Source organism: Acinonyx jubatus, chromosome E4 (assembly GCF_027475565.1).
Source record: "Acinonyx jubatus isolate Ajub_Pintada_27869175 chromosome E4, VMU_Ajub_asm_v1.0, whole genome shotgun sequence".
NCBI classification, from domain to species: domain Eukaryota; kingdom Metazoa; phylum Chordata; class Mammalia; order Carnivora; family Felidae; genus Acinonyx; species Acinonyx jubatus.
This window is the reverse complement of record NC_069395.1, coordinates 42,243,688-42,257,035: the sequence shown is the minus strand read 5'-3', so window position 1 is coordinate 42,257,035 and position 13,348 is coordinate 42,243,688. Positions and strand designations below refer to the sequence as shown.

At 45.2% G+C, this 13,348-nt stretch overlaps 1 protein-coding gene across 6 annotated transcripts in view; it reads right to left on the bottom strand.

Annotated features, from left to right (window-relative positions):
- Positions 1–13,348, bottom strand: part of CACNA1E (calcium voltage-gated channel subunit alpha1 E) — a 587,464-nt gene that overhangs the window by 49,375 nt on the left and 524,741 nt on the right. For all 6 annotated transcript variants that reach the window (XM_053209404.1, XM_053209402.1, XM_053209403.1 and 3 more), the window contains one exon: positions 1,289–1,385. In XM_053209404.1, the coding sequence (XP_053065379.1) occupies positions 1,289–1,385 (97 nt within the window). The remainder of the gene's footprint in view (positions 1–1,288; positions 1,386–13,348) is intronic.

Below are 13,348 nucleotides of genomic sequence, written 5' to 3'. Positions count from 1 at the left end.
GTGACTATCGCTGGTTTAATTAGTTCAACACTGCGGGGTATGTGAGCGGCACGCAGCCTTGTAGACTCATCAGAGCCACCTACACTTCCCCCAGGTGATGGAGCTGCAGAGAAAGCAAGAAGCCAGCGCTTCGTAATTAAGTGGAATTAGCCAAGGCTGGGGTCGCATTCTCCAGCCTATTAACTAATCTCATTATGTGGTCTGCAATCTCCTTAGGACCCCAACATAGCTCAGAAAAGAAGAGACCGTTGGAGCCTGGGCTGCAGCTAACAACATTGGTTAAGGCCTCAGCCCCCTGGCGGTATTGTTGGGGTGGAGCAGAAAGGAATGAATATTCATGGACATGGACCGAGGCCTGGAACAATGCTGGGTCTATTACCAGGTACAAGGTTGTAGTGAACAGTGTGCGTAGCCCCTGAAGACCATGCTCAGGCCTGGTGCTGTGGCTCACTCTGGCTGGCCGTGTGGCCTGGGCATCAGGGAGTGGACCTCAGGGCTGTGAACCAGGCATCCTGGCCTCCTCCCTCAGGGTGGCTAACTCTCACTCACAGGAATTCAGGAGGAAAAACTTTTTCCCCAGTGAGGCTTCAGCTTCTGTTCACAGCAGTATATGTGTGGGGGGAGGAGGGTTCAATGTGTTAACCAACTGGACTTGAACGGTAAAGCACACCCTGAGGGCAGGAAGGCTCAGCCAGGGAAGAAGCCCCAGGAGGGTTGAGCAGGGAGACACTGGTTAGAAAGGAGGAGAATCAAGGTAATATACCTATGGAAGAGCAAGCCCTGGAAACAGGAAGAACTTAATGCATGTTAGCTCCTCCCCATTCTCTGCTTCTGCCAAAAATGACTATGTTCTTGGGCAAGTTGCTGACCTATCTGTGCCTTAAAAATATGAAGGGGCAGGGCTAGTAAATCCTTTCCTTCTCTAGAATTACCCATCCCTGGTTACTCAGCATGACCTGCTGTTTGGCCACAACACAGTTAGAAGACTTCTACTTCCATTTTGGTGTTCTGGGTCCACCTTAACGACACAGGGTGCTTTCTGGGTGACATGCCACAGCCAGAGTATGTATAAAATACTACCTGGGTCTGGACCCAAGAGGCCAAAGCCCCCTCATAGATTTCTTGGCATGTTGGTTATTTTTCTTTTAAACAAAGACCTTTCACTCAGGCCGATGAAAGGACCCCAGTCCCTGTGTGAGCCAAAGGACTATTCTCAGAAATAATTCTCTGAAAGCAGGCTGACCACGGCTAAAGACAAGATGGGAGAAGGGGACTCGGAAAACCTTACCTTGAGCTTGGGCAAGCGCTTGATGGTCTTCAGCGGTCTCAGAACTCGGAGCACCCTCAGAGATTTGATGGTCTTGATGTCCCGCCCCTTGTTAGTTCTGCAGGGGAGAGGCCCCCAGGGATCAGAAGACAGGGGGAGAAATGAAAGTGGCATTCACACTACCGCATTTACAACAACAAGGTAAAAGGGGTGATAGTGAGGCAAGAGGCCAGATAGTGGGTCAGAGTAGACCCCCTTCAGGAAGACCCCACAAAAAATTCAATTCACTCCCTATTTTGAACACACTCTTATGTGCGTGTGCGTGCACACACACACGCACACTCATGTATATTCACACAGAAGAACACGTGAGCACGCACAAAGGCATCCATGTAATAAGTATTTTAATAAACACTTCCTCTCCCCAATGCCTAGAGTAATGCTGGTTATTAACACATTAGCAGAATGGGAATGGAAGAGAGATCGACTATGGAACATGACTGGCAATCCATTCTGGATCCCCATGGTGCCTGGTCTGGTGCTTCTTGAGTAGCAGGCTCTCAAATGATATTCGTTGAATGGACTGGGAACCCCTGGTTGAAAGCAAGTCTCATCAGAGGACTTAAGCTAGTCCTTTCCTTGACTCTACATTTGCCACCTTGGCAGAACTCATTAGTTCAGGGGAGAACAGGGTGGGGAAGGGCAGTAGGGACAGGACACCCCTGCTGTGTTGGCTGCCGCTTCCAGAGAAAGCATGTCACGTAGGCTTCCTGCCAGGACGCTGGCTCACACTACCTGCGCATGGCTGGCTCCTTCCGCTGTCCCTTCTCATCGGAGGTGCCCTATACCTAGCACAAGCTGCAGAGAGCCATACAGTTGGAGAAGGCCCAAACTCCAGTCCCTGCCCACCTTTATCCTTGCCCTACAGCTAATGAGCTTCCCTATTCAGCCACTTGGAAATGTTTGCTCCTAATAGATAAAATATGCTTCCCTTTTTAGTTTTAGGAATGAAATGAATAAATCAACCTGCATTTCTCCCTCCACCCTTCTTATCCCCTGAGATCTTTGCATTCAATTCACACAATTGCAATTTGTAAAAGACACAGATGGTAGGAAATGAGACTCTAAAGACTGAGCTCAGGCTCTGGTTCTTTCCTCATGTTGGCCCAGAGTACCATTACACCAACAGTCCGGGGAAATGGGATCCAGAGCATCAGATGGGAACTACAAGGGCTTCTGCCTGCCTTTTACCCTGTCCTTCCGCCGTACACGGCATCCCCTCTGACAGGGAGATAAGAGATCATTTTCTTCCATAGAAGGCAAGGTAGGAAGAAGACATTTAATAGAATTCAAGGAATGTTGGCTTTGCTCAGAATGTGAATTTAAAGACCTTCTTAATGGCTGTAGGCCATGGCCTGTAAGCCACTTTTATTCCATTTGAACTCTTAATACAGATAATCCAAAAATATTGCATTATCAGGTCTTTTGCATCCAGGGGTTTTGTATATTTTATAAACTCTTTTACTGTATTACATTCATATAGCTACCTACCTAAAAAAGGCAACTTCTAAGCCAAATACATACCTCAACCAATAAAAATGATCACTGTCCAAGAAAGCTTGGTGACTCCTCACTTTTGTTCTCTTGGTTGTCAGTGAGAACTTACCACTCGTATAAACTCACCGCTCCTTTCTCAACGAGCAGGCTCCTTCCCTCCCAACTGTACTTGCACCCTCCTCCAAGCCCACTTCCCGTATTCTTTACTTCAAGGAAAAGAGAAAACAATATTTACCCCAAGGCGTTCCTATGGAGGATCCAAGCAGAAAGCAGTTAAAAAAAAAAAAAAAAAAAAAAAGGAGGAGGGGTGGAGAGAAGGAAACAGTTAGAAAACTTCAGGGAGGACAGGGAACCTTACAGCGACAGGGAATTGGACAAGCACAGGCCCAGGAGATCCCGCTTACAGCCTTGGCACTTGCAGAGTCCACACACTTTGTGAAAGGAAAGGCCAGCGCACCATTTGCTCCACACCCCCCTCTCCAACCTGGAAAGGCAAAGGCCCTTTGCAAGCACTAGTGAAGCTGTCTCTAACCAGATGGCATTCCCCACAATGTGCTTTCTTTCATGGAGCCCAGTCTATTGATGTTTTCTAAATATAGCCTTTTACTTCCTTAGTAATCTTCAGACAAACTCAATTTCCAGGGAATTTATAAGAAACCAGGAGAGAGGAATTACTCCTCTGCTCTGGGCCAGAAACTCTATTGGGAAAGGCATATCATGCCATAGTGGTATATCTATGCTTATGAAGGAGTTCATTTGCAGTGGGGCACACAGTCACTCTGTCAGGGATAGCATGACCTCTCTCAAAAGCACAGATGAGCAACACCCTAAAACCATTCAAAATATAGGGGAAGGCATAGTCTTCAAGGTCCTGATGTCACACAGAGGATGGCTTTGATAAATTAAATGACCAACTGTCTATCATGAGTTTTTGCTGTGCAGCTTGAAGAAAAATCATCCCAGCTCTATTTTGAGGCTTTCCAATAACAAAAAGGGTGAGAGCATAAATATGTAATATTTAAGATAGAAATAATGAGAGCCAACTTTCTGAATATTAATTCTTGGCTAGACTCTATGCTAAGAACTTTTAGTGTGACTCTTTATTTAGACTTTCTAATAACTTTAGGACATAGGAATGACTATCCCCAAGACTATATGATGGTTGGAGCTCTTGCTCTGAACCAGTAAACCTCTGCAGCAGGTTTTGGTTCCAAGCTCTGTCAAACAGCTCACCAAATTTCTAGACCTGGAAAAGGCCCCTAAAATACACTTAATTGCAAAGGAAACTGCATACCCAGGAAGATGTGCCTTGCATAAGATCACTAAATAAGTGAGCCACATTGCCACTGGTGAACCTGTCTGCAGCCATGTAGAACTGTCTAGAATTCAGGCTGCAGTTCTTAGTTGCTGGTTGCTCTAAACGGTACTTTTTCTCCTTTCTTAATTTTTTTTGATGTGTCACAAACCTAGGTTACATCACTATATGTCACGAGCAAAGACTTCTAATCATTATTTTACTCAGTAAATGATGTCATATTCAAAATTACATTAATTTTCACTATAATTGCCAAACTAATGTTTATTTGGGAATTAAACCCAAGGTTTTATAAATCTTACATTGCTCATGTGATGCCCTCTGAGTGTTCAGAAGGCAAAGATAATATCTTCCCCTGAGCTATCACAGTGTCTTCTCATACACGAGCCTGGACTCACGGTGGATTGGTCCAACACACCTGTATCCACTCATATAACAGCACTGATGGAGTCCTTAGCATATGTCAGGTACTCTTCTAGGTGTGGGTTTACCACCGTAAATAAAACAATTGAGGTCCCTAGCTTCTTGAAAGTTACCAAGTCTAGTAGGGAGAACAGACCTCAAGTAAACAAGCAAACAAATAAAAGTATAATTGCAAGCTACGTGCCATGGGAAAATGTAATCACTTGATTGAAAATTTCACCAAAACAACTACATAGGTCACTTTCCTTTCCCCAGGCTACATTCATCTTAAGGAAAAGCTTAGGGAGACTCTTCCATATCCCTAAAATGAGAGAACAGAGTAGGATCAATGGATGGGCAGGTGATTTAGGGTCACACACTCCAGGCTTTTACCTGTTGCTTAGCCCAGGTCCTCAACTCTGAGACCTTTATGTCCAGTAGCATCTGAACGGGTTCTCAGAGGTTCATACTCACAGATGCCCATTTTATGAAGGAAGGCCCCAAATTTCTTGCTCTTCCCACACACCTGGATAAAGGACAGAATTTGTTCTCTATAATTAATTTTGCTCCAGGATCCTAGTAAAATATTCTGCTACGGAACAAAGAGCATCTCTGACCCATTGCTCGTATGATGTGTGTGTCTCTTGTTTTGGACAATGGGGTTCCTTAACAGCACACTCTGATCTCAACAACTGATTGTAGCTGCCAATATACAGCAGGGGTTGGGAGAGAGATTTGTCCCCTCCTGACTCCCACAGAGTTGAGCCAGGGATAGTAATAAGACAGAGGCCCAAAGCAAAATAAAGATTAGTCATTGCTCTGCACATTGTTCAAACAGGAGGAGCCACTGAAAAGCTCTGATTTTGAGTGGTTGAAGAAAAGCACACTCGCTTCTCAGTTTTGTTAACATATGTTCAGCACTGATTTGAAAACTGCCATTTGAAATGAAAAGAATACTGGATAACAAAGCCACAGAATCCAGAAAGGTCTCAACAACTTAGCACCAATATTAATTTTAACATTAATTAAAACATATCATAATTTACACATACACTAGGCTAAAGTACCTTTACCAAAGTCATGCATACAAGTTATTTAAGCCATTATCAAAGCTAACAAGATTGTAAGGGAAATGTTTTATCAAACCAGGGGACAAACTCTTAAAGCACTTTAAACTGAGGCACATTATTTTTGAAATAATTCATGTGCTCTTTTTACAAATCATTTAAATATAATCATTTGATAACACTTTGTTAGTCTTTGCTACTCCATGTATAATCAGAATTTTTTTTTATACTGCCTAGCTAATTACTGAAATTTATCAGGTCTAAAAATTAACTCTAATGTTAAAATTTGAGAATAATTTCACATGGTAGGATGTACTGGTCCCACCTTAATTGGGACTCATTTGGGGCACCCATTTTCCCCATGCCTTTCCTACTTATTTGGTAAGTTACTGGCTGCTCTCCAGGAAAAAAAGAGTCACATTTCTCTTATGTCTCATCAGTAAAAGATGAGACTTTTCCAGCTCAATTGTCAAGTTGCCCTCCAGATCTTTCATGTATAATCACCCATCATTCACTGTAATTTCACTCTTCAGTTTCCAGCGCCCTCCCTTCCAACCCTTTCTCAAAGGACATGTTCTCAAAGTGATTTCTGCAAGGAACCACTCTTTCCATGGGGGGCAGAGTCGGGGTCTGAAGAGCTCTTCCTCCTTAAGTGGAATAGCCTTCTGCCCTCCCCCATGAGTCCCAGAGAGAACAACACAGGGATTTGAGGGAATCTCTTGCATGAGAAGAAGGAGCCTCCAGGCTTGCTGGAGTGTAAGGCGGGAGAGGAGGTCACACTGTGAGGAGCCTTGAGCCTTGCTAAAGTGCCTGGGACTATTATTTGGTAGGCAATAATAACTAAAATTTAATATGCACTTGCTAAGTATTTAGCACTATATCAGACACTGAATATATTTTATCTTGTCTCTCACAAGACCAAAACACAGTTATTTTTAATTCCCGCTATGGATGAGGAAATAGAGACAGTTAAGGCAGCGAGTAATTCGTCATGCTGGGATTCAGAACTAAGTCAGGCTCTGAAATCTACGTCCTTGTGATGTTACAGTGCTTTTTCAGATGGGAATCACAGGGGGTTTTAACCAAAGAAGGAACAGCAAAAGAAAGCAGTTCCTGAGCTCAAATATTGACCTATCTATCCTCTGTTAACCTTAATCAGTCTAGGGTCTGCAAGGGTTCATGGAAAGAAAAAGGTACAGATGGAATAGCAAGATGGACAGGGTCAGGGACGCCCTTCTTAATCTGGTCCATATGTCTTGTCTGTCTCTAAGCAGAGACAGATGGACCTGTAGACTGAGGAGAGATCCACGCCAGGCCCCCAAGTTGAGTTTACAGGGGTTAATGCCTTAGAAATAACTACAACAACAGAGGTAGAAGGAAGTTTAATGTGACAGAGAAAGCCCCTAAACTTGAAATAAAAAGCACCAGTTGTTTAAAACTGGTTTTGCAACTAGTCCAATGAGTCAAAGTAGTTAAAGTCTCCAGCAATCTGCTTCTCAACTATAAAACTTTTGAGTGATAAATCAACTAGTGAGAAAGCACTTTAAAAATTCTAAAGACCCATGGAAATGATAGTTTACCTCTTTGCGTTGGCAATTCTAGTCTCCAGAGAAAAGTCTAGAACCTGTAAGGTAAGGCTAGGTCATCTATTTGTGTATTCTTCTTCCTCACCCATACCTCAGCATTGCTTGGGGTCTCCCATGAGCCCTAAATCCTTTGTGACTCTGCCAACTTTCTTTGCTCTGTGACCAGGGCACTAACTCCATGCTAAGTGGTTAGTGCATAGTACTTTCCTTCTTGCAAATGCATCTCAGTGAGCTCCCTGTACACATTCAGCATTGCTCCTGAAAACTTTCTCCTTTGCAAACGCTGCACCATGCTGTAACTGGAAGGTCTAAGCGCTGAGGAGCAGGAGACAGCAAAGCCCCTTACCTCTCCTAGCAGTTTTGTTATTTGGTCTGGGGAATGGTGATTTTGCTTCTTAGTTCACATTCTGTACATACCCTACATCCCTCATGTGCTGATCTTCCCGAGAAGGCCTTGGTGCTGGAAAAGTCCAGCCAATACACTCCCCTATGCTGTGGCTCTGTGAGTGTGGATAAAGCAGATGGCTTGCAGGTCACACGATCTGAGCGGATCCTTCCCTAGTCCCATCATGACATCTGCTCTGGGCTATTCTAAAACTTACTTTTAAATCCGGAGGGCACTGTGGTGGATTTCTACTCATCCTGCAGGACTGCGCTGTTCCTCCATCTGTGAAGGCTTGCCTCACGTGCAGGGTGTTTCTTGCATCTGAGGCTGGTTAGCCAAATTGTTGGCTACTATGTGAATGGGGCTGTGTTCCCTGACTGGACCATCTCATTTTGCTTGGTTATGTGGCCACAGGCTGAGGTCCATTTATAATCAACCATCTCCCAAATTTGTGCTTGTTAATAATGAGAATTGATTGGGCATTCACACCCATTGCCTACATATGATAAAGGTCTCCAAATGCACATTCCCCAGCAGCACCAGTGGTGTATATAACAGACAACGCGTTTTTCAGTGTTCGTCAAAAAAACCCCAAAACAAAACAAAACAAAACAAAAAAACATGCATGCTGGGGCTTAATGCCAAGAGCAGGTAGACTGAGAACTTATCTCTTTTAGGCATCCCCTCCATGTGGCTCCTACTCTGTCACCCCTAATTCATGCCAAAACCCATTTTCTATGTCTTCTTACATGTTTATTTATTTTGAGAGAGAGACAGAGAGTGAGAGAGTGAGAGAGAATGAACAAGTGGGCAAGGGTCAACAAGAGAGGGAGAGAGAATCCCAAGCAAGCTCTATGCTGATAGCACAGAGGCCAACGCAGGGCTCAATCTCATCAACGATGAGATCATGACCTGAGCCAAAATGAAGAGTTGGACACTCAACTGACTGAGCCACACAGGCACCCCCAAAACCTGTTTTTCAAGGCAGCTCAGATACAATCCAGCAATAGGCACCCCAAGACTTCACGGCCATTCATCACCTTTAGTGTTCCTGCCTGGGCAGAAAGTCATGGTAAGTCACTCTCGAAGTGACTCTTAAGGCTGGAGTCTTGAGAAACAACATCCTTCTCTCTGCTCGCTGCTGGAAATTTCCAACTCCAGCTCGGCCAGCATCCTAAATCCACAGTTAATTGGCTACCTGATGGCTAAATTTAATTTTAATCCTTCATTTTCTTCCACAGAACAGTGGGACTGGATGACCTGTCTGGCTCAATGGTAAATGGGTCTTCTCTGCATGAAGCAGGACTGTGTCCACTCCTTTTCTTCCCCCACAAGATGAATGTGTAGGCACAGCTTCCTTTGGGAGACACCCCTCTCAGTTCTAGAAAAATAGGGGTTGTCAAGAAAGAAGTTGCACAGCAAAGCTTGAGGTCTGAGGGGACTGCCTCAGACACAGGCGCACAGTGAGGAAGAGGAGGAAGGAGCCAGGTATAGGGTAAAATGTCTGTACGACTATTACTGTGCTGAGTGTAAGTGCACACTAGTATCTCAGTTCTGAATAGCCACTCCTTTCTCAGAGCACGCATTCACACCTTTATAAATACAAAAGTAGAACTGAGGTACCATATTCTGTGGCTCCTGAGGACCCTCCCGAACCTAAAATTGTATCTGCATATTTCACTGAATGAATTCAGAACTGGCTCAGCCACTGTGGCTGCATTCAGAAGGCCTTATCCATCTTAAAGACTAGGGCAGAGTGTCAAATGTCAGAAAAGCAACACACTTCAATGAAAAGAATGCAATAAAAGCTAATGTGGGAATTCTGGTTCCTTCTGGCATCGAGAGGCAGATTGACTCATGTTTTTCCTTCCTGGCTAAGCATGGAATAATTAAAGGCCAAGTGTGGCTATGATCCAGGTCCCCTGTGTGCCAGGGAGCCCTGACCTTACCTTGTGCCCTGCTAAGATGGCAAACAGCAAGGGGAAGCTTTGGCCTCAGCTGCCATAGAGCCTGCATGACTCTGACTGATGCACAGGCCCCAGATGGGGGGAGGAGGAGGTGGGAGCAGAATTGCTATTTTTTTTTAATTGTTTGTGTTGACAAACCGTTATCAGCTGTGAGTTTACTGTTTACAATCCAATCTAGGATAGCTCACCTGGTGACCTGACTTGAGCTAGTCAAGTAACATGTTGTAGAACAATGAGAATGAGGAAGGTGAGGAGCTTGGGTTGGAGTGCAAGATCACACATACATATGTCCCTCACCTTTCTTCCTATGACGCTGTCCCTGCCCACCTGCCTGTCCAAATCCCTTCACTCAACATTTAAGGTATGAAACCTGAGGGCCGGGGGGCATCACCATGACTGTGCAGGATCCCATAAAGCTCATGAACTCACCCTGACATGTTGGCCACATGACTTCCCTACAAGGCAGCTGACTCCAGCAAGACACCCCAAAGTGACAGAATGTACCTGATGTGCAGATACCCAGAAATGCCAAGGCTGGAGCCATCTTTGTTTTCCCACCCAGGAGGCTGGGAAGCAGAAACGATGGCAACAGGGTGTGAGGACACTGGGAAAAGCAGTTTCTGGCCCTTCGGTGTAAAGTAATTATCAAACAGAAGAATCCCTCTTTTTCAGATAGAAAAAGATCAAAGAGAAAGGTTTCATAGATCCAGTCACTCACCAGACTTTTCTTGAAACCTCACAGAGGAAAAGGCACAGTCAGTACATTTATAGTTGGCAAACACTCTGTGTCTCCATATGGCCCAGAAAGTGGGGTGTTGTGAGGGCAGTGGAATGAGGAGAAACATATCCAACCTCTGCCAAAACTCTGCCCACTTCCCTACACAGGTATCTGGCTGAAGGCAGGAGACCTGAGTGTTCTTATAAATGCTTTATAATGTAAAAGTGTACCGGGAAGAACAGGAAAGGGGCCATGTGAGTATCTTTCCGTTTATTTTCTCATCTCCTGGTATGCCCACCCTTAGAAAATAAATCCCCTTCCCCTCCTCCTCAAAAGTCAATAATAAAAGTTCCCAAACAGAATTTGTCAGGTTTACATTATAAAGAATCCCTTCACTTGAAGTACGCAGCTATAGAGAAGAGAGAGTTCTCTTCAGCCACTACACAAACAGCATATATGCTTATAGAAAACATACATGATGGCAGGTGCAGACCTCTGCAGGAGGGCTCAGGGGACCACGCAGCTTTCTTTGAGAATTCAGCTACAGGCCATTCCCTCCCCTTGGCTAGGGGTATTGCTCTTGGGACTTGGGCTGGGTTCTGAGAGGGCCCTGGCTGGTAGTGTTGGAAGGGATGCCAAGTCACTTATGACTTCTGAGGCATCACATAAAGGTGTTACCATGGCAATCATCATCAGTTCTACTCAGACTGAGCAACAGCCTGAGTAGTAACCTCGGCAGGGCAAGGTTCAATTGCAAGGAGGAGAGAGAGAGAGGGCTAGAGTAAGGTCATCTGAACGGTGGACATTCCCAGAGGCAAACATATGGGTTATAACAATGGAAGTTGTAACCACAAGGAGGGAGGTCCTTGAAAAGTGTGCAGAAAACCCCACATTTGGCTTCCTGTTGGCTTGAGCCTCTTGCCATGGCCCGGCAGAGTACAACACAGGCTTCCTTCCGCTGTCTGCCCCAGGCCAGGCCCTCACTCTGCTGGCAGGGTAGATCCTGGCCAACCCTACCAAAGTGATGGAAGAGCTGAATTCTCCGGTGCCCTTAATGAGGAAAGGGAGAGAAGAGAGTTAGGAAGCATGGCACATGAGCGAGAGAAAGCATTACCTGGACCTCAGCAAATGTGACGAAGGCCAGAGAAGAGGGATGTGAGCCTGTTCCATGAGCAGGAGGAAGGGGAGAGGAAATGTGCATGGCCAGCTTGGAAGGATGGTAACAAAAGACAGTGGATGGAGAAGGGTGAGCAGGTACCATTTACATTTCCAGGGAAATTAAGAAAAAGTTCAGAAAGTGACATCACTAAAAGCAAGTGATGGATCATAACTCTCAATCCATCACATAAGTGTGGACCCCAGAACCCAGGGGTTCTTGGGGTTCCCTGCACTGTACCTGGTCTGAGGACCAACAGACAGGCTTCGGTTCCAGGGCTGTTAAGGCTTCCCTGCCACCAGCACCAAAGCCACCACCGCCATGTTTTCAAAGGGTACAAAAAGAGAACAAGACAGGTGACAACCCTCCAGCCCATCGTCCTTGCTCTGGATCTGAGGAGAGACAGCTGGACTGTGGACATGGGGCAGGCATGCAAAGGCTTCCTCTAAGACGCAGCTTTTTCCCATGGGCACCTACATACCTGGCATGTAGGCACAAGGTGGTGTGTGTGTGTGTGTGTGTGTGTGTGTGTGTGTGTGCGTGTGTGTAAAACAAGTCTTGGAAACCACTCTGTGTTCATCTTCAACTATTTTCACACATTATATATCAACACATACTTGTCTTCCATGTTTAGCCTTGGTGAGAGAATGGAAGCATAAGGAAGGAAATTAACATCTATTGATCACTTACACTGTGCCAGGCCCTATGCTAAGCACTCTATACACATTATTTTGACTCTATTTCAGAGATGAGAAATTGAGGATAAAAGGGTTACTGTCTTGCTATGTTGCTCTAGCACATGATGCAGGTAAATAGAGGGGCTGGGATTCAAAACAGGGCCTGCCTAAGTCCACAGCCCACACCTTCCTCCCACTATGTCCTGTCACCCCAATGAGATTCCTAAAGATGGGGTGGATTCCTTGATATACTTCTCTCCTTGTCTTTCATTTCTTCAAAAAGACACAAACTACTTTATTGAGATCAAAATAAGAAAGAAGAACAATATGGTGAATAATGTAAGCAAATGAATTGACAAAATGAAAAGGGAACCTGACCTTTTAGAAACTCAAAGGTGATATTTATCCCTTACCAAATAAATAGGCCTCCTTAGGAAAAAGACTCTAATGCTTCTTTCTAAGAAGGAGGAAGAGGAGCTGGGAGTCCCCTTGGTATAGCCAGAGCTGCCTTGATTTTTGTCTTGAGGTGAGAATTCACATGAGGTAGAGATGTTTGGGAAAATGCCATACTTTTGTGAAATTTCCTTGGAAACAGCTCAGTCATGTCTAACGGGAGTCTTTCCTGCTGTGAGAGACACAGGTGATTCCATGCGACTCTAATAGGGGTTAATATACTGGTGTACATGGGGGACAAGGGACACTGAAATTGATCTGCAAGGTCAGCTCAGGGTCATAAGCCACATTCACCCTGGCTCTCCTTTGGGGGGGGTCCCTCATGGGTGGGACAGCAATTCAAATAGCCCACTTCTAGGTTCTGGGAGATCTTAGATTCTTAGGACAGCTGGAGACCTTTCATCTCTCCCACAGAGAGCTCCCTACCCTCAGCCACTTGGGGAATGTTTCTTCTTAAATCTCACCCCACCTCTTTCTCTGCCAGGGTAGACAGAAATGGAAGCTTATGGTATTTGGGGAGCAGGGGCAGGGGGGATGGATGACCCCTTTCTTGGACCTGGGAAGGTCAAACGTATGCAGGTATTTTGCCCCTTCCCTCTTCCAGTTGCTATCACTGACAACAACTCCCAAATGTTTCCCTTCAGCCTCATCACACTGAAGCCAGACTTGCTTAGAAGATTCAGCTCTTGTACTTGAAGAGTCTGGAGGGAAGCCTGCTGCACCACCTAGGAAAGGGGGGAGGCTGCTCTGGTGGTGGAACAAGGTAGAGACAGAGCCCAAAAGGCTGTCATTCATCTG